Genomic DNA, 27581 nt, shown 5'->3' with positions numbered 1-27581 from the left:
GTACAATATCAACCTCTGGTTGGTGGGATGCAGTGTCGCTGCAATTTACAATACCGCTTTACAGAGAAATCTCTGCTACAACAGTAGTGTCGTTTCCCTGCAGAGCTTTGCACCTGAGCGCTATGACAGTTAGTGCAGTTTTAGGCACATTAAAGGAACAGTAACACCAAAAAATGAAAGAGCTTTAAAGTAATAAAAATATAATGCACTGTTGCCCTGCACTGGTAAAACTGGTGTGTTTGCTACAGTAACACTACTATAATTTATATAATAAGCTGCTGTGTAGCCACGGGGGCAGCCATTCAAGCTGGAAAAAAGGAGAAAAGGCACAGGTTACATAGCAGATAACAGATAAGTGTTTTATCTGTTATCTGCTATGTGCCTGTGCCTTTCTCCTTTGAATGGCTGCCTCCATGGCTACATAGCAGCTTATTTATATAAATTATAGTAGACTTTCTAAAGTAAACACACAACTTTAACCAGTGCAGGGCAGCAGCACATTATAGTTTAGTTACTTTTATACACTTTCCTTTTTTGGTGTTACTGTTCCTTTAAGGTCAGCTTTGATCAGTTTGTTGGCTGCCAGCTATAATACTCCCATGTGGATTTTTTTCTTGTTAGTAAATAGCGCACATGGAAAGCCAAGTGAAGTGTAAGTCATAAAAATAATTTGTATTCTTAATTCAAAACCTCAAGCTTGCCATGTTTCGTTTCATGTTGTCTGGGCCTCTGGTGAATATAGTTGCACTTCATTTATTTTTGCCTTTAAAATTTAGATATTGTTTAGGACTGTTCTCTATATACATTTTGTGTATAATGATCATTGTGATTAAGCCTGACAATGTTTATTTCTTTTTGTAGAACAAGCTTGCCCTCCCCAATGTTTTCCCGAAATGATTTCAGTATTTGGAGTATTTTAAGAAAATGCATTGGAATGGTAAGCACAAATGGCTTTATATACATTTTTCTTTGTTTCATTGGAGAAAGTTTTCTACAGGATACAGTCTGACAGGAGAAGTCAAAAGTGTAGGGTTTGAATTTAGGGCAAACTCCACCAATCCCCCCCCCCCCAAGGAAATGACTGACTGACTTAGTTATTAGCTTTTTAATTAATGGGAATTCATTATTATCTATTTACTGTGAGCTGTTGCCTACATTAATTCTTTCTTATTACTAAATGTTCCATGGTGCCACTTATAGTTCCTGGGCCCCACAACAGTTGCAGGGTCTGATCCTCTGTGGTTACACCCCTGCTTATCAGTAATGTGGTATGTGAATTTGTATTATAGTAGTTGATGTTACAAAAATACTCATCCATCAAGTTCAAACTTTTGTCCTAGAAAAACCTACCTACCTACTAGTTGATCATTTGTGTGTTGTGCACACAATGGGCATGTCCAAAAATACTGGTACTACATGCTTGTCTTCAGGGGGGAAGAGGGGAAAGATAAATAACAGGGTCTCAATGTTTCTGATGTCAGCCCTGGTTAGTCATATACGTAAATCAGCCTTGGCTATGACATTGTTCATGGAGAACTAGAGAAAGACACCTAGTTAGTGATCCTCTGAATTGTCAGTCCAGCCCACACAACAGAAATTGTGGTACACACAAAGTGCTTAGACAGTTATACAGAGAAAGTGGATAAAACATGGCAGCTCCCACTATTTTGAATAAATGCCCAAATGCAAACATTTTTTTTCAATAAAATACACAATTAATTTCTTTTCAGGACAGGGATTCAGTGAAAGATAATTCCTGCTAATTTAAACTAAATATTTTACATTTAAAATTCTTGCCATCAAGTTTATTTATCTACCTGTAATGTGTTTTTTTTCCCCATGTCATTAATTATCTTTTTCAAAACAGGAATTGTCGAAAATCACAATGCCTGTTATTTTTAATGAGCCACTAAGCTTTCTACAACGCCTCTCTGAATATATGGAACATACGTATCTCATCCACAAGGCAAACCAGTGCTCTGATACAGTGGAGCGAATGCAGGTGATGTATCCAGGCAGCACCCACAAGTGATGTGAATTATAATTCTAAAGCTCTCTGTTCACATAGAGCAGGAGATATTTCTACTGACAATCAGTGCACTGTTATGAATGCCTATATGCTATTACCTTGTTTTGTAAATATGTGTACAAAGTAATAACACTCAGGCAGGAAGTTACATCACACCAAGCTAATATGGCAGCTGCTTCCTTAAACAGAGGGAACTTCTAGGGCTGTTTACTCAGGCATGGAAAAGCATTCTACAGATTAAATATAGCGTTCTAGCTTGTACTATTGTGGCTAGTCTGTTGGGAATAAACTGCCCCAGTAGCTTTCCTTCTCCTTAAATAATAGTACAGGTATAGGACCCATTATCCAGAATGCTCGGGACCAAGGGTATTCCGGATAAGGGGTCTTTCCGTAATTTGGATCTCCATACCTTAAGTCTACTAAAAAATCAATAAAACATTAATTAAACCCAATAGGATTGTTTTGCATCCAATAAGGATTAATTATATCTTAGTTGGAATCAATTACAAGGTACTGTTTTATTTCTACGTAGAAAAAGGAAATCAGTTTTAAAATTCTGAATTATTTGATTAAAATGGAGTCTATGGGAGACGGGCATTCCGTAATTCGGAGCTTTCTGGATAACGGGTTTCCGGATAAGGGGTCCGATACCTGAGAAATATATTAATTAGTGACTGGTCAGACTATATCTAAAATTTAAGACCATTTGAATTGTCCTTTTAAGTTTCAATTTAAATATTGATTGTAGTAGACTGGCCAGTCACTAATTAATTTCCCTTTAACTGAGTGTTATTAATAAAACTGTCTGATTACCCTTTAATTGTTGGTATAAAGCAACCCTATTAGGTTCGTTTAAATGTTTTTTAGTAGACTTCAGTTGTGGTGGAGGTAAGATACAGAAAACCAAACTTTTCATGTCCTCATTTTGCTCTAAATATGAAGGCATCTCAAGTTTCTCAGTTTCATCACTTGGAATTATTTGCTTCTATTAGGCAAAAAATTATTTTTTGCATTGATTTGTCCTTTAAGTCTACTGAAAAATAATTTAAACAAGAATTAAACCCACCAGGAATGCCATGCCTCCAATAAGCATAAATTATATCTTAGTTGGGACCAAATACTGTTTTATTATTGCAGAGAGGAAATCATTGTTAAAAATTAGAATTATTTGCTAATAATAGAGCCTATGGGAGATGGCCTTCCCATAATTCAGAACTCTCTGGATAACAGGTTTTCAGATAATGTATTCCATATCTGTATTAAAAGCAATAGAATCATGTACATTTACGTATATATGCTTCATGGGGGTTATAGCTGGAAATTAGACCTTCCACTGAGCCAAACCAGTACCAGCAGTGGCAGAGTTTCAAGTGATACATTGGACTTGCTGTAGGCATTCTGTTCAATACAGAGTCATAACTGTTTGCTTTCTGTTTGTCTTGCAGTGCGTAGCTGCTTTTGCAGTGTCAGCGGTTGCTTCACAGTGGGAGCGAACTGGCAAACCATTCAATCCACTTCTTGGCGAAACATATGAATTAGTTCGGTAGGACATTGAAGCCAGAAGTACAATGTAACAATGTGCATTTTATGTATAGTGATAATATGTTACTTTTCTAAAGTTATTATGTGATATATTTGGTAATAGTGAGCCCCAGTAAGGAGTTCAGTTTTTATCCATGAGCAAGTTCTTCTCTCATTGTAAGTTTAAATTGAAGAGTTTGTGTATCTTTAGTTTCTCATAATTTTACATTTAAATCATTTCTTCTATCCATACAATTGGTACAGAATAAGGGCTTCATTCACTCCAGTGGCCACAATTGTTCAGAAAAATGCTTGAGATATGCATAATCTTACATACTGACTTTTGGATAATGCTTGCTATAATTCTTTCCTTTAGGGAGGATCTTGGATTCAGATTAATATCAGAACAAGTTAGCCACCACCCTCCTGTCAGTGCGTTCCATGCAGAGGGAATAAACAATGACTTTGTGTTTCACGGGTCCATTTACCCTAAACTCAAGTTCTGGGGTAAGAGTGTGGAAGCTGAACCAAAAGGAATTATTACTCTGGAGCTTCTCAAGTGAGTCATAATGTATTTCAGTGTTTTGAGTTGCAAACCCAGTCACTTTTAAGGGTGAGGGCATTGTTAGGGGACTGTATACCTTATGGGCTTTTTGGTCTAAAGTGATTGGGTCCTAGTAAGGATCAGTACTATTTTAGCCATTCGGCCGGAAAACTTCTTCAGCCTTAGCCGGTTCCACAGACCCTGATCTGTACTTTAGCATTTACTCGCAGGTAAAAAAAAGTAAAGACTTCAATTTGAAAGCCCTAAAATAATTATAATGAAGAGGTACCGTATATACTCGAGTATAAGCCGAGTTTTCCAGCACTCAAAATGTGCTAAAAAAAGAAATCCTCGGCTTATACTCAAGTCAACTAGTAAGGGCACTGCAGGACTACTCTTCCTCCGGCGCCCGAGCAACAATGATGTCAGAATCAGCTTACACAGTAGCGTCGTCCTACCAGACTCCGTTTTATGGCTTGCAGACAAGCAGCACCTTTAGGGCCAGTCTGACAGCAGTAGTGGAGGAGGTGGGGGAACAGGTAACAGCACAACTCCCTCTGTGAAAGGCAATAATCTGTAACTGCACTTGGGGGGGTGCGAGGCGCAACGTGTGCCGTGTGTGAATGCTTGGGGTGCGAGGTGCGACGTGTGCCTTGCATGCTTGGCTGATGCACGGGGGGGGGGGGGGGGGTTGCGCGGCGCACTCAAGCCGGTAGGACAACGTTACAGGTTATTGCCTTTCACAGAGGGAGTTGTGCTGTTACCTGATCCCCCACCTCCTCCGCTACTGCTGTCAGACTGGCCCTAAAGGTGCTGCTTGTCTGCAAGCCATAAAATGGAGTTTTTAGAGTTAATGATCCAGACTAAGAGGCCCGCAGTTAAAAAATATTGGTCATACAAGTTACAGGTAACAATACTTTGCACTGCTACACCAGTTAGGCATATTCTCGGAGCCAATCCAAGGAGCTTTAGCACCCAAGGCAAAGGTTATTTGCACCCCAGCACAACCCCCCTCTCTCCTGATACCAAAGTGGCAGCTTTCACTGTATCAAATAGGTTTTTTTGTAATATATAATAATGTAAAATGTACTATGTAAATGGCACACAGGGTAATTTTAAGTGTTTTGCCCTCTGGAATCAGCACATGACAAATCTCCTTGTGTGTCATTACTCTAAACCCCTGCTCTAGTCCTGCAGTGCCCGGGCAGGGACGTGCGGCAGTGCTTTGGCAGTGCACTGGGGGTGCATGCTCGAAATGTGGTGTGTGGGCCTAAACTGGAACAGGTGAATGACAAACGAACTTGGGGGAAGCAAGGTGCTGGGGAGCCCCAAGTTGGATGTTACAGGGTTCCCTTGCATTTGAAAGTGCCGAACTCTGTATCTTATGCTGCATTATCTGGGACATGGTGCAGAGTGCAGCCCATTATTTTCCGCATTGGCCTGGGGAAAAACTAACAAAGCACCATACTGCTTACCTCTCACCAGACATCACTTGACAGAACTAGGATTTTACGCTACTGTAAATATGCAAGCTTAAATTTGGGCCAGGGAAAGGTAAGATGGCAACATAGAGCAATGTTAGTTTTTTCCTCAGGCTCATGCAATTTTTTCCTAAAAAGAAAAAAATTATAGGATTAAAAAAATGTAGCAATTAGATTGAGATATTAACCTGTACAACCTTGCATGTGGTTATCTTATGTTGAATGCGCCTCATTTTCCAACCCATGCCTTGTGTTTATTAATATGGTAGTCATGTGAGCACTTCTGAGTGTCCTTTTATTAAATAATTTGATTATTGAAACTTAGCAGTAGCAGCTGCATTTCCCACCCTAGGCTTATACTCGAGTTAATACGTTTTTCCAGTTTCCTTAGGTAAAATTAGGTACCTCAGCTTATATTCGTATCGGCTTTTACTTGAGTATATACGGTATATGTAGGTTTAATTTTAAGCAATATATTACAGTGCTTTATATTGTTTATTTGTATTTTGCAGACATAAGGAAGCCTACACATGGACAAATCCTACTTGCTGTGTACATAATATAATAGTGGGCAAACTCTGGATAGAGCAGTATGGCAATATGGAGATAACCAATCACAAGTAAGTGCTAGGGGATGGATTCTTATGGGGCTTTAGGCTGAAATTCCTTCAGAAGTAAAATTATTATATATTTTTTTTTCCAGAACTGGGGAAAAGTGCATTTTAAACTTTAAGCCATCAAGGCTTTTCGATAAAGAACTGCACAAAGTGGAAGGATACATTCAAGATAAAAGGTAACAATTATATATGTGTAAATAGAGTGGAATTAACCCCTTGAAGGGTGCACATATGTTAAAGGTGCTTGGTACATCCAAAAAATAAACTGCAGACTAGAAGAACATATTGGTACTTGCTCCAGTAAACTGAAGAGAAAGAAATGTTACTTGGAAGCCCAGCATTTAATGCATTTCCTCTTGTTACTGCTGTGTCTGGAAACCATATGTTTGAGGATATATGGAGGCTTTGACCAGTAACCTAGGGTGCTGTATTACATGGCTTTCTGCATACTCTACCAGCCAGTAGTTGTGAGATTTGCAAAAGCTGATCTGCCACACATTGGGCATCCTTGAGTTAGACACTTCTTAAGTGGATAGTATTACTGAAGAAAAATGGCAATATTCAATAGATATTCAAGAGCTTTAAAGCAATCGTTCAGTGTAAATATAATACTGGGTAAATGGATAGGCTGTGCAAAGTTTTAAAAAAAGTTTCTGATATACAGTAGTTAGCCAAAAATGGCATCTAAAAAGCCTGGAGTGAGTGGATGTCTATCATTTTCTGACTGTTATGTTAGGCATGTGTTCACACTAGCCTTTATAAATTGCATTTTTTGCTAAATACCTATATTGAAAACAATTTCTATTTTGCACAGGCTCTATACCCAGTTTCATTTTTACGCTGAACTGTTCCGATAATAAGTACATGTAGGATCATGATTTCAAGCACCCATTTTCCTGGCCAGCCCCTCTAGTCTTCAATTCTCTTATACTGCAGTGAAACATGAGATGGAATATACACTTTATCATTGTCATTTGTGCTTTCAATTATTTTGTACAGCAAAAAGAAGCTGTGTTCCCTGTATGGGAAGTGGACAGAATGCTTGTATACCACAGATCCAGCTACATTTGATGCATTTAAAAAGAATGACAAGAAAGAGGTAGAAGAAAAACAGGTAAAGGTAAAACAGGTAACTATTTATCTATGCCCACAGCAGATTTAAAAAAAAGTTGCTTACCATTGCATCACTGCATGTATAAATTTATAAATGCTATTTATGCTAAACTGCTGACTTCCTGAACATTTATTATGTAGTCTGCAGTAGTAGATCACCTTTAAGGCATGTAAATAGCCTCTTTAAAATCTTTCAATACCTGCAACACTGGTTAATAATAAGGCTGCAACATCTCCTTAATCACTTAGATCACCTTCTCCTCCTGGAACCCACTCAGACCCCACCCTCAGGAATTTGCTTTGGGTGTTGGCTTGTGGGCATGCTCAGTTGTTCTAAACTCAGATTACTCGCTCTCCAGTCTAGCAGCCAGTGAAAAGATGGCATTGCTGGTTCCTATAGAAGCTCAGCTCTAGCTGTCTACTTCAGTTTTTTTCTACTAACCTCCTCTCCTGAGCTCAGCTCAAACAAAGCAGAACTTTTATCAAAGACAGTTCTGCCTGTGTAAGCCTGCATTCTTGATGAAATGTATGCTGAAAACAGCATTTATGCTGTTTGCAAATTTAAATGTATATCATTATGTATCAGAGGAAAAATATGGCCACCAGGTGAAAGCTGCTATTTGCCTTAGAAAAATATGATGGTGCTGGCAAGCGGAGGGGATATATGTAGTACAAATGATGCCATTTGGAGACATGTCCAACTGATATACATTGTAGGCAAATGTAGGCTTTACATGTCCTTTAAAATGAACTTTAGAAAAAAAACTTGATCTGTGAGATCATTTTATTGCTGTTACTTATTACTTCTCTTTCTATTCACCCCCTCCCCTATTCATCTCGGTCATTCAAGCTTGGTTGCTTGTGTACCTGTGAGCTATACCTTTTAGAATATTTCCATAAAATGATGGAGTTTAATATGCGGTGTGTGGGTAAAAAAAGATTCAGGAGCAGTCTGGGCTATTAGCCCACCACATTAGGTAGTAGAGTTCAACTACTCTGTGACACACACAATCTGGTTGCCTAGAGTTCATTGTTGCTTTTTTGATAGACTTAACACAAGGGGCATATTTATTATAGTATGTAAGCCGGTTCATTTCTTTGCTTTTGTTTTCTAACTTGTAGATGACGGTTCATTTCTAATTGCTGATTTGTGGCTATGGGCAGCATCACCGTTGATGTAAGAAATATACCCCTTGTGTTAAAACTAGAAAAATTACTGAACGCAAATGAAATAAGCCTGCTTCCAGACATGTAAATATGTATGATAAGGATAATAAAGGTGTACTCTAGCTTTCTGGCAGTAATGTTGAGTAATTTTATTAGGAAAAGAGGATCTGGGTGTAAGGTACTTCACAGGACTGATTTAATTGAACCATACATTGAATACATAGTCTCCAAGAGGATACTGTTAAATATATAGCCTTTGTTCATTCCTATAAATTATTAAGTGAATTGGCTGGTACAATACCATGAACCTGATACTATATGTGACATTGAGAGGCTCTCCTTGAAATCCTTGAAAGGGTATTCAAATAAGTATTGAGTATATGATAATATCGGAGGCTGGAACCAGAGTATTTTTTATAATTAACTATAAGAGAATCATAAAACACAAATAGGCTGCCAGATCCTGATTGCACAGTAAAAAGAATACCGAAGCAGTGTTTTTCTTGAGCTTTAATCATGCTTTCAGGGCTTCTGAAATAAAAAAATAACCTTAGAAATAAGTGTTATTCACATGGTTATGCTATAGTGAACTGTTTACAAATAAACCTTATAGAGATTGTCATTTTTTTGTGTACTTTTCACACAGCAAATAATTCACTTTGAAATTTCAAATGTTATTCTTGGACCAACAAATCTATTTTCTAGTTGCAATATTGGTGTGTAGGCGCCATCCCAGTGCATTGTGCCCGATTCTGAGCTTTCAGAAGGAGCCAGCGCTACACAATATAAATGCTTTTAGATAAACTATTGTTTCTCCTACTCAGTGTACTGTAAATACCACCAAAATCCCATAGATCCCATAGGAGCTAAACAGGGTTTCTTCTGCTTGGGTGCTATTCTTATGCCTGCCATTAGCTGGGGCTTGTGAGCACCTTTAGTGCAAACAATTTCTGAAATTATTCTGGACTCTACAATGCTAAAAAATCTTCTCCAGCCTTCAGAAAACCTGCTTTTTAGAAGGATAAGGGGATCTGGAGTGTCATTGTCTTTCATTGTATTTGGGACTAAAAAAAGAAAGGTTGGGGATCCCTGATATTATTATTATTATTATTAACATTTATTTATAAAGCGCCAACATATTCTGCAGCGCTGTACAATAAGTGGGTTCCATACATTGGACAGATATAAGTTATTGTACCATTATAATACATAATATACATGCATACTGTGTGTATATATCTATCTATCCTTTACTGTACTAGCTAATTGAGTTTAATGGCACATGGGGCCATTATGAGACAGTATATTTTGCTGGAAAGAAACACCTGAAGTCACTCTAAATTATTGGGAGGCTGTATTGACAGTTTTGCCTGGCTACCACTCACTAAAATTCAGGACAGTACCAGCAGTGCTATTTGCCCATGGAGGCACTATCAGTTTAGGGCTCTGGCACACGGGGGAGATTAGTCGCCCGCGAACAGGGAGTTAATCGCGGGCGACTAATCTCCCCCGTGTGCCAGAGCCCTTAGGCAGCTGAATCCTTGAGCAGAGGTGAACCTGTTATCTTGTACCTTCCCATTGTTCTGCTGATTGGCTGCTGGGGGGAAGGGAGGGGGCCAACCAGTGGTCGCACAAAAGATCGGAATTGCTACGTGTATGGCCACCTTATGTTTTGTCACCCTTTCAGTCAGAATCAGCCTCAACTACTATGAAACTCAGTTGAGTAATTGAAGCTTAACCGCTTACCTGTTGCAGATTCTACAGCACTGGCTGTCAGAGATCTAACTGCTGATACCATAGAATTTACATTTCTGGGTCCTTCTTTGATCTATGACGTGTCGTGTTTACTGACAACAGATGGTGCTACAAGATCAATGTAATCCAGCAGGGAAAGTGTTAAACCATGAAAATATGGGTTGCAAATTCTCAGAAACTTGGACACTTGGTCATTTGTTTTTGTTTTTTAATAATGTCAGTTCTACATTTGGATGTTGTGTTTTTTTGTTATGTGACTGAACTTACATGTAAACCTATTTTACAGGCTGGAAATGCAGAGGAACCTGATGAAATGCCATTACCTGATTCAGAAAGTGTACAGGTTATTCCAGGGAGCACACAGTTGTGGAGAATAGCACCTAGACCTCCTAATTCTGCACAGGTCAGCCATATTCTTCTGTAGTGAATACCATCAATGTAATATATGTTTATGGGTTTATCTCCTACTCACCATGCACCCTTACAGCAGCAGTGTTGAATCCACATAATAAATAAGGTATTGGGAAATCGTCGCCAATATATGACATTTAAAAGGTAGACTCTCTGCCTCTTTATTGCTTTAAAGGACATTGCAACCCAAGAAAATAAATGAACACCTAGTTCTAAACAGCCTTGCAATATACATTAATTACAAATTTGTTATGTTTTTTTGTTATTAAGTTTTTTGTATATATAATTGCTATTAAAAGTAGTGTTTTGGATACTAGTGTTTGGATCCCCACTATTTTATTCCTCTGTATAATATCTTTTTCTCCTTGCTGGCTCATTCACACAGGCATATGCACAATTATGCTTGGGTTTAGGAATTGACCATTCTGGGTGGCACAGTGCCTTGCTTAAATTCACTTCCCCACCCACCCTTTGGATGTTTCCACATTTTGCTGGAATTGAAATAGATTTCATTTCAGATTGTTTGATTTACACAACCCTTTTGAAGGTGCAAAATAATTTGTACAGTGATCAAAAAGTTAATTAAAGCAGATATTTGTTTGCTGCGTAACTGTTCACAGCTTGTCCGTACTCAGTAGAACTACCTTGTCTTCCCTAACCTGGGTTTTTTTTGTAGATTGGTTACAGTAACAAAAACAAGTGTTGTGGAGTCATTCAGGGCTACCCTTGAAAAGTGCCTGGTTTGTATGTTGTGTTTGTGTTTAATCCAACTATAATAGTTTGTAACTGTCTTTATTTTTTAACTCTTTCAGATGTACAATTTTACCAACTTTGCACTAGCCTTAAACGAGTTTGATAAGGATATGGAAGGTACAATTCCTAAAACAGACTGTCGACTACGTCCAGATATAAGAGCTATGGAAAATGGAGAAATTGGTAATATGCAGAGCCCTGTTTTTAAATTCTTTGCCAATCTTTTCTGCTGTTAGCTTAGTTTCCAGGGTCTTCGACGCCCAGTATGCAGATAGCAGATTAATGCTTGATTTAATATTTTTTTTTATAACCTTATCTTTCCATTTACACTCTTTGCAGTCTGCCAGTGTTCAAGCCACTGCTGCGTTTGTCGGGGTCAGTAGGACCCTTCATGATAAATGTCACTTGACATGACTATGCTTGCAGTGCTGTTCTGCTCTAAGGATTTGTTTAGTTGTAGCAGCCCCCCAACCCTCCCACTGGAGCACAGATTGCCCTTGGCATGAATCAATTGGCGAGTGGAGGTCCAGTGCCTGGGGCAACAAAGGGCTTAAATGCAGCATTAAATGCCAGTTTCTTATGTATAGAACAATAAACAGAGGGAAAACCTTTATGTATCTCTCTATTTAATTTGGATTAATTACCTTTGTTATTGTTTCTAGACTCAGCCAGTGAGGAAAAGAAAAGATTAGAAGAGAAGCAAAGAGCTGCACGGAAGAGTCGTTCCAAAACTGATGAGGAATGGAAAACCAGGTTTGTGCAGGTTCAGGGCCTTTAAAATATTGTGCAACTCTCCTGAAGTTTTGGTTGCATAAAAACCAGATGTACTGCCAACCATAGCCTCGTGTAGGCTTGCAAGTCCATATAGGGGCTACCAAATCGCCAATCAGAACCCCTCTTTTTAACCCCAGGAACAGTTTTCATGCTTGTGTTGCTCCCCAACTCTTTTTTTTATATTTGAATCTTGCTCACAGGTAAAAAAAAGGTTGGGGACCCTTGCTGGGGTCCCCAACCTTTCTTACTCATGAGCAACAGTCAAATATAAAAAGACTTGGAGAGCAACACAAGCATCATAAAAGTTAATGGAGGTGTCAAATAAGGGCTAAGATTGGCTATTAGGCAGCCTCTATGCACACTATCAGGCTCAGTATTAGTAGGAAATCTTGTTTTTATTCAACCAAAACTTGCCACCAAGTCAGGAATTCAAAAATAACTACCTGGTTTGGGGGCACTGAGAGCAACACCCAAGGGGTTGGGGAGCAACATGTTGCCCCTGAGCCACTGGTTGGGGATCACTGGTGTATACTGACATTAATTCAAACCAGACATCTGCAGGAAAAAAATACTCCCTAATTGTCATATGTCATTCCGCATTCGTCAGCCCTGACACTGCAGTGAGCACTGGGAACCATGTTGCTTCCACTGAGAATTATGATTTGTGGTTCTCAGTGAAGTATAGGGCCAGTACCACTGCTGCCAGTATTGCTTTAAGCAGACTCATTTGTAAATTAACTGAGTTTACCAAGAATGATCTTGTAATACCATTACATTTACAGACAATGTACCAATTTGCAAAATGCCAGTTATTTTAAGTACTTAAATGGATACTACCCACAGTTAAGCAACAGCTCAACACAAAACTGCTCATTGATACAGAATGTCTCAATACACAATACACAATACTCAATAACAATACTGTCCGTTCATTGTTACTGATAATCTCATATGTGTTCGTCATTTTATTCAACAGATGGTTCCGACAAGGTCCCAACCCCTACAATGGTTCACAGGATTGGCTTTACTCTGGAAACTACTGGGACAGAAACTACTCCAACCTGCCAGATATTTATTGAAACTGGCTCATATGAGTGACAGACATATTTCCAACTGTATCCAATGTAGATTTGTGTGTTTGACTCTTCAAGAAATAAAAACAAAATGCACCTTTTATAGCACTCTAATGCTAGCACTTAATTTAAGCATTCCAACTGGATTAGTGGACATTTTTGTAAGAAAGAGACAGCCAAGCAATATTTCAGGGAGCAGTGTTCAACATTAAAGTCACGGTGGGAGTTTAAGCTTGAACTTGCTGGCAGCTATCTATTTAAAGCAGTTATCTGAAATTGTATGATCGAGAGAAGGGGCTCCACCCTTTGAAATATTGGGTGCTTTTCTCTCTGGTTATACTGAAGGCTTGATATACTAAGCACAAATAAGCACTGAATGTATTAGACTTAATATGCAGGATGTGGGTTTGTTTCATTGTTACTCATTATCCAGTTGCTTTCAGTAGTCCTATGGCTGCTTATGGTATAACTGGCATGAGGGGCAGCACTTTCTTTGCATTCTTTATGAAGATCATTGCTTATGAAAGAAAGGAAGCAGAATCCATTGTTTTATCAGGTCAGCCTTGTTTTTAATCCTTTAATTATGGGGTTTACATTTCTATTTTGTCTTAGAATTCTATTTATCATATCAAAGTGTATTTCTAGAGATAAAATCTTCTATATATTATATTAAACAGTAGATGTTATTAATATGTAGGACAAAGTTGGCAAAACTTGCTGACAGAAACACATATTCCGAAAGATATGTACTCTGTGTTGTCACTTTCCATGTAGTAGCTAATAATCTAATATGTGGTGCTCACGTGTAATAAGATAAAGCTGTTGGATTGGAATCCTCTGCTTAAATCTATATCACAAGAATTCATTATTTAAGGACCACAGAGAAGCCATATAGTGACAACAAACTATGTGCAGCGCTGCAGGGATACCATACTAACTCCCCTCCCTGTGGGATGTTCCGCTTGTAGCAAAACTCAATGACGGTGCAGCAGCATAGACTGTGAGCATCCGACTCCTGCACATCTCTCTGCCAGGCACACACAGTATCTTGTAACGGATATACATATGCACTTGTGTATATTCTTGTATCCCTCTTACTCGAGGTGCCTGTTTTGGAAGAATTTGTAGAGTCCATTGGCACAAAGCACTGTGGGAAGAGCAGTAGAATTAGGAACTCTAATAATTGTTTAGCATATAATAAATAAAATAACCTTAATTTATCAAGTGCTGCGAAATAAAAGCATTTAAAAGCGCTGAAAATGTGTTTTGTGTGTTTGTTTAATTTCTTTTTTTTCAGCGAATATTTCTAACCCTGTTTTGTTAAAATAACAAAGATCAGAAATGCCAATATATATATATATATATATATATATATATATATATATATATATATATATACAGTATATATATATATATATATATATATATATATATACACACAAAGGATGGCACACCGCTACATAACATACCTCAGGTGCTCAGTAAAGGGTTCCAATAGTATAAAAAAGACCAGCAACTCCGGGATTTCTTGTGAAAAATCAAAACATATATTCAAAGTAGCATAAACAGCCGACGTAACATTTCGGCCCCCAACGGGACCTTTCTCAGGGTATCCATGCCTTGTAACACACATCTTTAAATCACCAAAAACCAGTAAATCAATAGGAAGTGACATCACAGTGTGCTGCCATAAAGTGGCTGAAGCCATAAAGCAAGTGAAAGTGCTGAAAAGTGCTGTAAAGTGTTCAGTGCTAGGCAACATCAGCCTAATGAAGTGTTAAGCAGCATTAACATAATAAAGTGACTTAGTGAAGATTGTTAGTCCAAAAATTACAGGTATGCATAATATCATATAAAAATTCATATAAAATTCCATACAGTAAACATTTACAGCGATAGGTTAATGTGCAACATAAAGTACTTTTTCAACCATACATCGACATATATACAGAAAGTGCACGTGCAAACCCTGTTACATTAAAATCCAAAGTTAAATACATCCTTTATTACGCTGCGCAAGCTGATCAACTAACCTCACTATCCTGGCAATTGGGGGCCCCCAATTTTACATAGTTCAACTACTTAGTCTTATAGTTCAACTACTTAGTCTACACTAGTTGACACATATCTTAATATGCCAGGTATTAAATGACACTTATAAAGCAAGAAAATATTAATACGAAAAAACATACAATGCAAGTAGTTTAAAACAATCAGACCTAAAATCCATGGTCATCTTAGACGTTCGTAGGACAAATTGGTTCACAAAAAACAGCTTAAAGATAATGAGCAATTTAAACCTTTAGGGGCCACACAGTTCAGTTCATATGTCCAAAAGGATTCCTTTTGTAGTAAAATCCCATCTATGTCCCCACCTCTCGGTAGATCTGCAACACAGTCAATAGGCATACACTTAAATGCGGAGGCCGGATGTTTGGCTTGAAGCCAATGTTGTGCAACTGGTTTTGGTGATTTAAAGATGTGTGTTACAAGGCATGGATACCCTGAGAAAGGTCCCGATGGGAACCGAAACGTTACGTCGGCTGTTTATGCTACTTTGAATATATGTTTTGATTTTTCACAAGAAATCCCGGAGTTGCTGGTCTTTTTTATACTATATATATATATATATATATATATATATATATGTATATATATATATGTATATATATATATATATATATAGTGATGAGCGAATCTGTTCCGTTTCGCTTCGCCGAAAAATTTGCGAATCTTTAAAAAGATCCGCGAAACGGCGAAAAATTCGCGAAACGGCGAAAATGTCGTGCAACAAAAAAAATTGTTTCGCCGCACGGCAATCGTTTTGTCGCACGCGGCTATTGTTTCGTCGCACGGCGATTGTTTCGTCGCACGCGGCTATTGTTTCGTCGCACGGCGATTGTTTCGTCGCACGCGGCTATTATTTTGTCGCGCCGCTATTATTTTGTCACCCGCGACTATTCTTTTTTGACGCCGGCGACAATTTTTGGACGTGCGGCGAATTTTTCCGCGAATCCATGCCTGGCGAAACTTTTCGCCCATCACTATATATATATATATATATATATGTGGGCAGTGGTCTGTGGGAGGCTAATCTTTATCCATAGATTATGCCACATGAACATTTGCATTGACATCTAAGGCTGACCTTGTGTGATAGAACCTGCTATAAGCGCTTTTATCTGCGCCTTCCTGTCTGTATGTCACCATTAGAGAAAGAAGCAGCAGGACTATGGTGTCCGTTCCTCAGCTCCATATGGAAATTCATATTTATAGATCTAAACCTGGGCACAAACAGGAAATTCTTCAGACTGTCCAATCTATAGCCACTATAGGTCACGCTTCTTACGAAATCACACTTCACTGCACTGGTGGTGCAGATCTCCTTTCACGACAACAGTAGAAACGATCTTAAAGGAGGCACACAGCAGCAGCTCCTACACATGTATAGCCAACTCATCTAGCTGTCTGGCATATTACAATACTGCGGCTCTGTGCTGGTTCTTTTTGGTGGATAACTTTGTATCTAGAGATGAAGTTAATGAGCTAATCTTGTTTCTGTTTTGAGCCTCTGGTGCGTACATTTGAAATGCCTGCTTAAGGGCCACGCAACCTTTTATAGACAGTTGTTACACCGTTTTAAGAAGGACAGAGGGATTAAAAAGGCTGGAGGGGTTTGGTTTTTATAAAACCAGATTTAAAGCCAATGCTAAAGAGATTACCGCAATAGAGAGGGTGTGGAATCCCTTTGGGTAGAAATTTTAGCAGGGCTTAAGGTTACAAAGAAAATTATGATTGGTGTATGCTATAAACCACAGAGAAATAGTATAAAAAAAAAAATATATATATAAAATATAAAAAAATAGTATAGGAAGATACATAGGAGAGGCAATTAAGCCAGGCACCCCAATTCTATCCATTAATCAAAACTATGAACTTTGCACTTGTCCAGTATGCTCTGATTTTGGTTTAATATTTGTCTTTGTAATATTTGTTACACAAATATCACACAAGGCATTTAGCCTTCTTAAAGGACATGTGAAGCCTGTATTTTCCTACCATGTATATAAGTTGGCCACATCTCTCCCACTCAAACCACATCATTTGTACTGCATATATCCCCTCGGCATCCATTTTCCCTTTGGCACATCATCCGTGACATTAACATCTACAAACAGCACATGTGCGCTGTAAAGTTCATGCAATGAAAAATGCAGGCTTACACAGGCAGAACTTACTTTGATAAAAAAAAAAAAGTCCTGCTTGGACTGAGCACTGTAATGGTTAAGGTAAGCTCAGGGCAGGAGGTTTGGAGAAAAAATTGAAGCAGACAGCTGGAGGAGAGATTTTATGGGAACCAGCAATGACATCTATTCACTTGTTGCTAGACGGGGGGCGGGGTGTTTGGTAACCTGAGCTGAAAAGAACTGAGCATGCTCAGTAGCCAAGCGCCAAAGAAAATTCCTTGAGAGGGTTTAGAGGAGGAGAAGAATACTAAGTGATTAAGGGGATGCTGCAGTCTTATCCCTTTGAACAACCAGAGTGGCAGTTATTGAAAGATTGCAAAGAGGCTATTCACTGATTACATTTTTGTGGGGGGTTTACATGTCCTTTAAAATTGCAAACGGTGACAGAACCATGGGATGCAAGCCGTGGGCATCATGAGATTTGTGCCTGCATATTTTTCCAGTAAAAACTAACAAAAAAACCTATATCCCACAGGCATGCTTACTGGTGTCTCCTGTATCAGTTCTGCCACTGACGGACACTGTGAAAGCAGTAATAACAATGCCAAGGCTTTACATTGCTGGCTAGGGGAGCAAGAAATTCATTCTCTGTGGCTCAGGTATAAGGTTCCCTTTGCAACACCCTATCCTTAACCTTAGGTGTTCAGCTATAGCTAAAGTCTGGCAGGTTTGTTTGACTTGTATGATTTACATAGCGTTTCCCTTAGAGCTGTGTGATCCAGGCTTTGTGCATTGCCCTGGGCCCTGGCTCTGCATCTGACTTGCACCTGTTTAAAAAGAAGAAAAATGCTATGTAGGTACATTTTGGAATGATTTTTTCTGTGCTAAAGCTATTTTCTACATTCCCCTTATGTTATGTTACTAATGATATATGTATATGTTTCTACACATTGCATTAGGTTTTGCTGTGTGTGCATTTTCCTTCTTTAGGTCCTGTCGTTGGATAGCAGACCTTTCATCTAGTTTACTGATCAGATTTTGATATCAGCATGGAAAGCTATAGGGAGGTGAGAGCATCGCTTTAATGTGGAGCTTAGCAGCTGAGGGAATCTTATAGAAAAAAGAGCTGGTTAAAACTGTCGGGATTGGAATTTTAGGGATTTGTTGCTGCTCAGTGAAAAACACAAAATGAGTAAAATTTGTTTTGTTTGTGCTTCATTTTCTCACTTGTCACAGCAAATCCAGTTTACTTGTTTTTCTTTTTCTCTTTATTTGCATTTAACTTTTTTCACAATACAGAAGTCATTCGGGCTATAATGGGATGCAATTATTTACCTTTTATCTTAGGGGCAAGGTTACATAGTTACATAGGGTTGAAAAAAGACCATTGTCCATCAAGTTCAACCCATCCGAGTAAACCCAGCACACAACCTATACTAACCAATCTATACACTCACATACATAAACTGTATATACAACCACTAATATGAAATGTAGATATTAGTATCACAATAGCCTTGGATATTCTGCTTGTTCAAAAACTCATCCAGGCCCCTCTTAAAGGCATTAACAGAATCTGCCATTACCACATCACTAGGAAGGGCATTCCACAACCTCACTGCCCTCACCGTGAAAAACCCCCTACGCTGCTTCAAATGGAAGCTCCTTTCCTCTAATCTATAGGGGTGACCCCTGGTGCGCTGATTGTTTTTATGGGAAAAAAGAACATCCCCCATCTGCCTATAATCCCCTCTAATGTACTTGTACAGAGTAATCATGTCCCCTCGCAAGCGCCTCTTTTCCAGAGAAAACAACCCCAACCTCGACAGTCTAACCTCATAGCTTAAATCTTCCATCCCCTTTACCAGTTTAGTTGCACGTCTCTGCACTCTCTCCAGCTCATTAATATCCTTCTTAAGGACTGGAGCCCAAAACTGCACTGCATACTCAAGGTGAGGCCTTACCAGGGACCTATAAAGAGGCAAAATTATGTTCTCATCCCTTGAGTCAATGCCCTTTTTTATACAAGACAGCACTTTATTTGCTTTAGTAGCCACAGAATGACACTGCCTGGAATTAGACAACTTGTTATCAACAAAAACCCCCAGATCCTTCTCCATTAAGGATACCCCCAACACACTACCATTCAGGAGATAGTTTGCGTTTATATTATTCCTACCAAAGTGCATAACTTTGCACTTGTCAACATTGAACCTCATTTTCCAGTTTGCTGCCCAGTTTTCCAATTTTGTCAAATCGCTCTGCAAAGCGGCAGCATCCTGCATGGAACATGGAAGGTACAAAACCCCATGATATTTTGGCCCCAATGTACCTGATATGCCAGGAGTTGTCCCTGCCTCTTTGGATTTTTAGAATGGGGCACTGTAGCAATGCATACAGGGACAGGGACGACATATGGGAACCATGTGGGCATCTCCGGCTAGAACAGGCATTAGGTACAGCTTTCCTAGTGCTGTGTCTTTTGCCACCTGTGACTTTAAAGAACAAAAATCATTTTGGCATTTTACTGCCAATAGATTTGCCACATTAGTGCCACCTAGAACACTATATCTATGCTGCAGAAAGCATTACCATACCTGAGTAAACAGCCCTAGAAGCTCCCTCTATTTAAGATTGCAGCTGCCATTTTAGCTTGGTCTTAATAGCTTTCTGCTGCAGCTCTAGAGGCTGTTGGTAGCTCAGATTACACTTTCCTAAGGGAGGGGGAGTGAGTTTTATGAATTCTTATGGGAGGAGGAAGTTTCATACCAAAGAATGTTTACAAAAAAGGAGACAAGAAATCCTGTTTCTTTTGATAGAGGACTCAATGCAGCGTTTCTGTGAGTGCTTATGGATGTATTTACATAGACCTTTCTGATAAAGCTTACTTAGTTTTTACCTTTCCTTCTCCTTTAAAGGTTCTCTGAAGTTTAATGCATACAGCAGGGACCTTTATCTTTTATAATGGGACTGATATTGTGCTAATCATGTACCAATAATAATCTCCAGACATTCCATGGGGAGATTTCTTTCTTTATTAATTGTATATACAGTGCAACATTTGTCATTCCTGGGTTATTTGCTAGCGTTTAGTCTTTATACCTCTTTCCAGTTACCTGTACCTGGTACCTCACTACGTGACCCATCTACCTGGAGACAAGGGGAGATGCAGCTTAGGCACTAATCTTGAGTAAAAATGACATCCTACTTATATCTACAGGGATCTTCCCTACTTATCTTTATATATGTCCAGGCAAATCAGTGAGAGATGTTTTATACAGGTAAAGGATCTATTATCTGGAATGCTTTGGACCTTCTGTCCTCTTGACAAATGTGGATCACCTTAATTCTGCTATAAACCATTTAAGCATTATATAAACCCAATAGGATTGCCACTAATATAGATTTATGCAGCTCAGTTACGAGAAAAATGAAATCATTTTTTAAAATTAGAATTATTTGCTTAAAATGGAGTCTATGGGAGATGGGCTTTCTATAATTCATAGCTTTCTGGATAATGGCTTTCCAGATCAGGGATCTCATATTCCAGTTGAAATTGCCAACAAAATTACGCTGAAGTCCAGGGCTCTGTATACAGTGTTATTATTACATGGCATAGAGAAATAATTTCAGGACACAATAAAACATCTTTCCTTTTATTGTCTGTAAGGAAATACAAAAGTGTAAGTTCTCAAACATTACACTACAATAAATATTCTACTCTAGGCTTTTGGTAACATCTATGTACCATTATTTTCTACTCTGCAAATAACAGAAACAAACAAACTACAGCAAATGATGGACAGCCCACAGATACACACACACACAGTGCCTTTATTGCTCTTAGATAATGCCTCCGAGTATAAACCCTCAGCCAGTGCCACTACCATCCTCATTGTTCTCATCACAGGCAAAATCCAATGGAAACAATACTCATGCCACATTTCTAGCAGACCTATAGGTATGAAGGAAACACATGGATAGGTTAACCTGTTTCAGACCAGCAGCTTTGGCCAGTGGTGATGAGATTGAGTTGAAGAGAGCCAGCGGGTTCCATATTGGCACCTAGTGGGAGACAGAAGTGCGAGTGTGTGGCAGCTGCTTCCATCTGCCCAGTATGCAGGGGGTAGAAAGGTTTGAATTATAGGCATGATTGTGGCTCAGTTCAGCAAAATCACATCATGTGACCCACAGTCTATTAAAATTCTGTCTGCAATTCATGTTTTCCATGTATTAATTATTGAAAACGTACTGTCTAAAATCACTGTAATGTAGGGTGCAGCACTCAACAGTTGTGCCTAATGCTGCAGTCATCCCTGCAGTTTCTCTGTATGTTGTACAATAAAAAAAAGTTGAAAATAAAAGGAAAATTTGCTTTGTTCTATTCACTGTCAACAAAATTGCAGGTTCCATCTCCTTTGACTGCTAAAGAAATGCTGCAGCTTTTAGTTGCTAGACTTTTTCACTTTTCATCTGATAAGTCCTGCAAATTCCGGTTTGGTCAAATATATTTACACTCTGGTCATTCCTCTTATACAGAACCAAACTAATAAATCTTTTGAAGCATAAATTCCATTTTCTGTCCAGGGTCCCATTCTAAAGAGCTTCTGTCTGACTGTCAGGCTTGTTGCCCAACATAAAGAGGGTATATATATATATATTACCCCCTTTATAAAAACAGTGACATTTCCTTATATATATATATATATTTGAGAAAGTCTCACTTTGAGAAAGGCTGTGGACACGGCCGAAACATTAGACAGACGTTTTTCACAATAAACTTCATTGTATTTTTTCACTAAGTCCTGTGAGTGCGGTATTCTGTTTCAATGGTTACATTTGCACTTGTGTATACTGCACCCAGGCATTTTGATTATCAACTATACATGGAAGGCAGTTACCATTCCAATAGCTGGAGGCCAGCTCGTCAGGCAACCACTGGCATCAGAAACCCTGGTTTAGTGAGTGGCATGTTCCCCTCTGGCATTTTATTACATACATACACTTGTATAACAACCTCAGAAATTATGGACTGCTAGAAACTGCCTTTTTTTTCTTTGAAAGGCAGGCAGTCAGACCAGTTGTTCATGGTGGATTTGTATAGCCAGAGATGTTACTGCACTTAAGAGGCTACATCTGTAGGTCTAATAGAAATATTAGCACAGGGCTGCACAAAGAATGTTTCCATATGATTTCATCCATTAAAGGGAAAGTCCTACCTACCTACCTAACAACTGCATCCCAGCAGCCTTTCTACTTACTGCTCATTGTACGGACAAGCTCACTACACACACACAATACACATTTAGTGATTTGTCTGCTACAAACAACATTGAAAAGTCCCTGAAGTTGAACATAAAGAATGTTTTCAAGTACTATGCAGAAGCACAAGTGCTACAGCTTCTTTACTGTATTGCCTTTCACTGATTTCAAGTCCTTGAAAAAAAATAATTGAAAATTTGGTATTAAGTTTTTACTAGATCAATAAAAAAAGATTTCATGCAGGCCCCTTGTTGTAGCACAGTTCAACACCTGTATCCACTGTAACAAAGTCTGTAACTATATCAGTCCAATTCGTGTTTATAACCTCTATCCATATCAGAGCAAATTAGCTATGAATGGGGAGGGAGGCATCAAAGTGGTACAACCCACTGCCTGCCCAACTATAAGTGGATAAAAGTCTGCAATGCAGTAGGGTGTGCTATTTCCCCTATAGTTGGACGTTTCTGTATAATTGATCTGTATTAATAAGGCATTGCGAGGATGGTAGTGATTCATTATCGGCCAGGTTTTCACCAAGGGTGGTTTGGGAACCAGTGGTTGCATTCCCACCAGATTTAAAGCCCCTATTGCAGCATTTATTAGCAGCACCCTGTACAAGTACAGCACAGCCGCATCACAATTCACGCAAATCAACCATTTTTATACTTATAAGTTAATGACGCTTGTGTATTTTCTTCGGTGTTGCAACTGATGTACAACAGCATATTCTGTGCAGTTTGGGGTAGAGTTCTACCCCTGGTTCTGTTTTAAATTGATCCAATAAAACACTGCCTTTCAGGTCTCTTAAAATCAAATATACCTAGAGGCCTGTGCAAAAAATGCCGATTATTAAAGGTTTTTTTTAAAGAATTTAAAAAACAAAACCTTAACTGCGGCATATGAGTAATCTCCCAATAAGATAGATGAACTTCAGTTACAGAATGGGAAAATTATCCAAAAACAAAATCCACAAATAACATTGGATAACTGACCCCCAGATAAGCTAGGTAACAAAAACTTCCAGTGCTCCCATCTACATGTTAGTGAGACCTGACAATACAAGATGGTAGCATGGGTTGTGCTGAAATTAAAGGACACTGTGGCATTGTGTGTGTATCCTAAGTCCTAGCTGCATAACCAGTGCCCCTTTCTACTGGGAATTTCCTAGCAGCAATTCAGTGTATGCGACTGCATTAAGCACTTCTTGCCAATATCATTTTGGTACAGTGTTCCTTGGCGGAATCACATCCAGCAAATGTAAGCAGAGCAGCAATATCTACTAAGGTGAACATTATCCCCTTACATTTAATGGTGTCTGTCAGTAAGGTTACATAAAAGGAGTGCTTATACAGTTCTATAGTGTGTCCAGTAGGTGGAACTACTGATCAGCACTAATGTGCCCCTGAATAGCACAGCAGCTGCCAAACTACATGTCTGCCAACCCAGAAGAGGGAATATAATATATTACATGGTTCCCTCCCCAGGGTTTGTTTGTTTGTATTTTTAAATAAAAAAACTGAATTCCATTTCAGGCAAATGGTGCCAGTTCTGTGCATTTTGTCTGGCACAGGTCGTTTTTTGGAACAATGCAGAATCCACCATTTTGCCCAGTGTTTTTGATCCTCTGCTTCTGATTAAAGTGCAGAAACCAGTGTAGAAACCAGTGTCAGACACACACTGCATCACTGCGGGACCACTTCTCTGAGAGAGGCTAAGGCTGCATGGATCCGCACGTGCAATCTGTTCTCAAAATCATAGCCGGTATATTCTTCCTAGAAGGGCAAAGAGGAAAAGAGATTTGCTTAGCTAGAAATTACAACTTGCCTGAGAAGGACTGGGGCAGGTGAATGGATATGCTACACTGCTTGTTTAAAAACACTGTCGTTCAAAATATTCCCCTAGATCTTCTCCTTCAATGTTTAGAGAGGAAACCATTTCAGTCAGTTAAAAATAGGTTTGAATAGGGCTGGACTGGCCTGCCAGAGTACAAAAGGGTCCTTGTGGGCCCAGTCCCTATTGAGCCCAAGCCTAGGGATATTCCCACTGGCCCTGCCTTGATTACAGCACAGGGCTATTTATATGTTGTGAAAGTGGATTTTACATTAACTTGTGGGCCCAAGGAGGGCCAGTCCAACAGCATGTCTTTGTGGGTGTTGCCTTAGCCAATTAGGAAAGATTTAACCTGCACTTGAACCACCAAATACATTCATGCCATCTGGGGGAAAAAATACCATTTCATGAAGATGAAGGAAAAATACAAAATGAAGGAATAATGGGTGTTTACTACTCTTTTCCTCAGCTGAGGAATATAACTACTAGTATTGTTTCATGTAAAGAACTGTTTCTGAAGCCTCACAGGGCTGCTCTATATCACTATATTCAACAATGTTTTTAAAGGAAAAGCTCAGCTTTCTCTTGGCAATAAACCCAACATGTGCACAGTGTATCTTGCATTATAACTTGCTTTGAATCCCAACTTCGCTTGTACTTACCTTTGCCTGAAAAAGCAATGTTTTCCCCTTCACCACAGTCTACAAAAGATAGGAACACACAGTTAAGAGTTAATCCAAATCATTACCCATTAAACCTTGCCACAGTGTGTGTACTGTTCCTTCAGTAACCATACTAAGAATACATAGGAATGTATTTTTTCTTTTTTACGTTGAGGAAAACATTCTGGAATTTTCTGATGGCCTGAAGAATATTCCAAATTAATGTTTATTGGGTATTATTTCCTATACAGTAGCACCTGAAGTCCTACAGAGGGTTGCAAATGTCAGTACTAATGCACAGTGCTGTGTACTGTTTCCAAGTGCAGCATCCCTAGGCAGAATGACCTGACAATCTCTGCCTGTATCTGCATGCTGGGGTCCCCTGCCTGTATGGTTCATGCTGATCATGGACTTTATGGATACTGGTACTGGGGCATGTGGGCATGTAAGCAGCAGCTCATCTCTGCCAATGATACCCTCATGTCCACCAGAGGAAAGAAATGCTGGAAGTTGGATGGAATTGATGCCAGTGAGTTGGACTGGTTTCACAAAATAATCAAAATGTTAACTATACATTTCCACATCTCTACCTTACAAATTCTCTTTGATCGAATACAGATTTGGGCATTAGGAGAACCAGCATGTGATAAAGCCTCTATAACCAGAACATATTGAGTGGCTGACCTCTACGTAAATGTGACAGTGCTATGGAGAGGCAAAACAAAGGAAAGGTACACATGGGCAGATGTTTTCTAATTTTTGACATAACTGGCCTGCATGTGCCCATATGTTATGGTCCAAATGACCCATTCCCAATTTGAATTTGCTCAAAATTGAGAAGAGCATATTGGTAAGTCCATTCAACCAAAAACTATACCTGTCGGTGTATGTGAAGAATGGACCCAGTACTATCTAATGGCAAACAATGGGTGCAGCCAAGTTGGTTAATCTGCCAAGTCACAAGGGCAAATATTCCTGTCTGAATTCCAACTTCCACATGAGATCCACAATGAATCAATCAGCTTTTGGCTAGAATGAGTTCTCAGGTAAGAGTTGCAGCTTACTTTGAATTATTCCAGATTTTTGTATTCAATTTGGCTCGTGACTGTTTTGTTAAACAGAGTTAAGAGCAAGTCCTGGGCATGACAGGATCAGCAAGGGCACTTGGCCTAAAAATGTTAGGTCATTTATTTAATATTTACATTATTGTTTTCCTGGGTTGGTGAAGACCAGGGAAATTGTGATACTGATCCAGTTAGTAGCACAAATATTATGTATATAGTTCTATATTACTGAACATATCTATATCCTCTTACCTCTGGATTGTCCAATAATAGGCAGCCCAGTTCATAACAAGCATATGGCTGCACATACAGGTTCTGCTGACGACCTATTTCATCTTTAACTGCGCGCTGGAAAAACTGAAATGAACCACAAGGTTTTTGTTTTGTTATTATACACTTCAAAAACAATTATTACTTTATTATAAGAAATACAGAAAAAGAAAAACGTTAGAGAAAAGTTAATAGAATGTTGTAAAAAAACCTTGTTATGGCAATTATACTTCTAATACAGAAAATCAGTCACATCCACATGGGTTTATTTCTTGATCATCCATGAAGCATAAAGCAGCCCTGCACAGTTAAATCTTGGCAAGTGGTGGCCCAAAGCTGGCTGATCTGCTCATTTGGCTCTGACCAACTAATAGCCAAGACAGAAACCAGTATCAGCCATATGGGCAGCTCAAGTTTAAGGATCCTGTATAATTAATAATCAGTTCTTTCCTATACATACAAAAGAGGCCAGTGTATAAGAGATTGGGTCCTCTATGGATTATATCAGATCATCTCATTTTTCTATGGCCAACAGGTAACAAAGAGCCACCAGAGGGGTCAAGCCGCAAAGGAAGGGAGTCAGCCGAATCATCTGATTGTGAGCCATGCTATCTCTAACGTCCCAGCCACATGCTAGGAAATAAAATATTTACCTCACCTGAGCAGGTAGCATGCAATATCATGCCTCCTTGCTCCAGCTAGTGATAAGGGGATCCAGCGACTTGAACAAAAAATCTTTATTTTATTAAAACAGCCATTCCTGATATAAATGCATTTAAAAATCTGAGCTGTCAATCACATATTGCCTGCTCCACACCTCTATGCCTCAGGAATAGCAATTACTTTTACTTTCCATTCAGCACTTCCTAGATGTCACTGGGCTTCTCTCATTCCCCCTCCCTCCTCACAGTCTATAACTGTGTAGCCTGTAAATTGACATCAGGTGCCCCATTCGGGCCAACTGAGATTTTTGCAAAGGTCTGAGGTGCTTGAAATATTTTCCCCCACACAATGTCTTCCCTCCAGTTGGGATGTTTTACAAATATGACATTGGAGAAGAAAAATATT

At 39.0% G+C, this 27581-nt stretch overlaps 2 protein-coding genes across 14 annotated transcripts in view; one reads left to right on the top strand and one right to left on the bottom strand.

Moving 5' to 3' along the window:
- osbpl1a (oxysterol binding protein like 1A) overlaps positions 1-14498 on the top strand; it is an 81586-nt gene extending 67088 nt beyond the window's left edge. For 12 of the 13 annotated variants that reach the window (XM_018095055.2, XM_012965314.3, XM_012965313.3 and 9 more), the window contains 11 exons: positions 862-937; positions 1868-2002; positions 3475-3572; positions 3927-4109; positions 6088-6195; positions 6279-6368; positions 7192-7321; positions 10514-10630; positions 11451-11574; positions 12054-12144; positions 13142-14498. In XM_018095055.2, coding sequence (XP_017950544.1) covers positions 862-937; positions 1868-2002; positions 3475-3572; positions 3927-4109; positions 6088-6195; positions 6279-6368; positions 7192-7321; positions 10514-10630; positions 11451-11574; positions 12054-12144; positions 13142-13244 — 1255 coding nt within the window. In that variant the 3' untranslated portion in view covers positions 13245-14498. The remainder of the gene's footprint in view (positions 1-861; positions 938-1867; positions 2003-3474; positions 3573-3926; positions 4110-6087; positions 6196-6278; positions 6369-7191; positions 7322-10513; positions 10631-11450; positions 11575-12053; positions 12145-13141) is intronic. The other variant, XM_018095057.2, reaches the window with a different exon arrangement.
- A 6567-nt stretch (positions 14499-21065) lies between these two features.
- Positions 21066-27581, bottom strand: part of ttc39c (tetratricopeptide repeat domain 39C) — a 41738-nt gene continuing 35222 nt past the window's right edge. The window contains 3 exon segments of the mRNA NM_001113821.1: positions 21066-24459; positions 25180-25218; positions 26496-26600. Of these exon segments, the coding sequence (NP_001107293.1) occupies positions 24370-24459; positions 25180-25218; positions 26496-26600 (234 nt within the window). The 3' untranslated portion in view covers positions 21066-24369.

The sequence above is a fragment of the Xenopus tropicalis genome, chromosome 6, assembly GCF_000004195.4.
Source record: "Xenopus tropicalis strain Nigerian chromosome 6, UCB_Xtro_10.0, whole genome shotgun sequence".
NCBI classification, from domain to species: domain Eukaryota; kingdom Metazoa; phylum Chordata; class Amphibia; order Anura; family Pipidae; genus Xenopus; species Xenopus tropicalis.
Note: the sequence above shows the minus strand (reverse complement) of the source record. Positions and strands in the feature narration are given on the sequence as shown.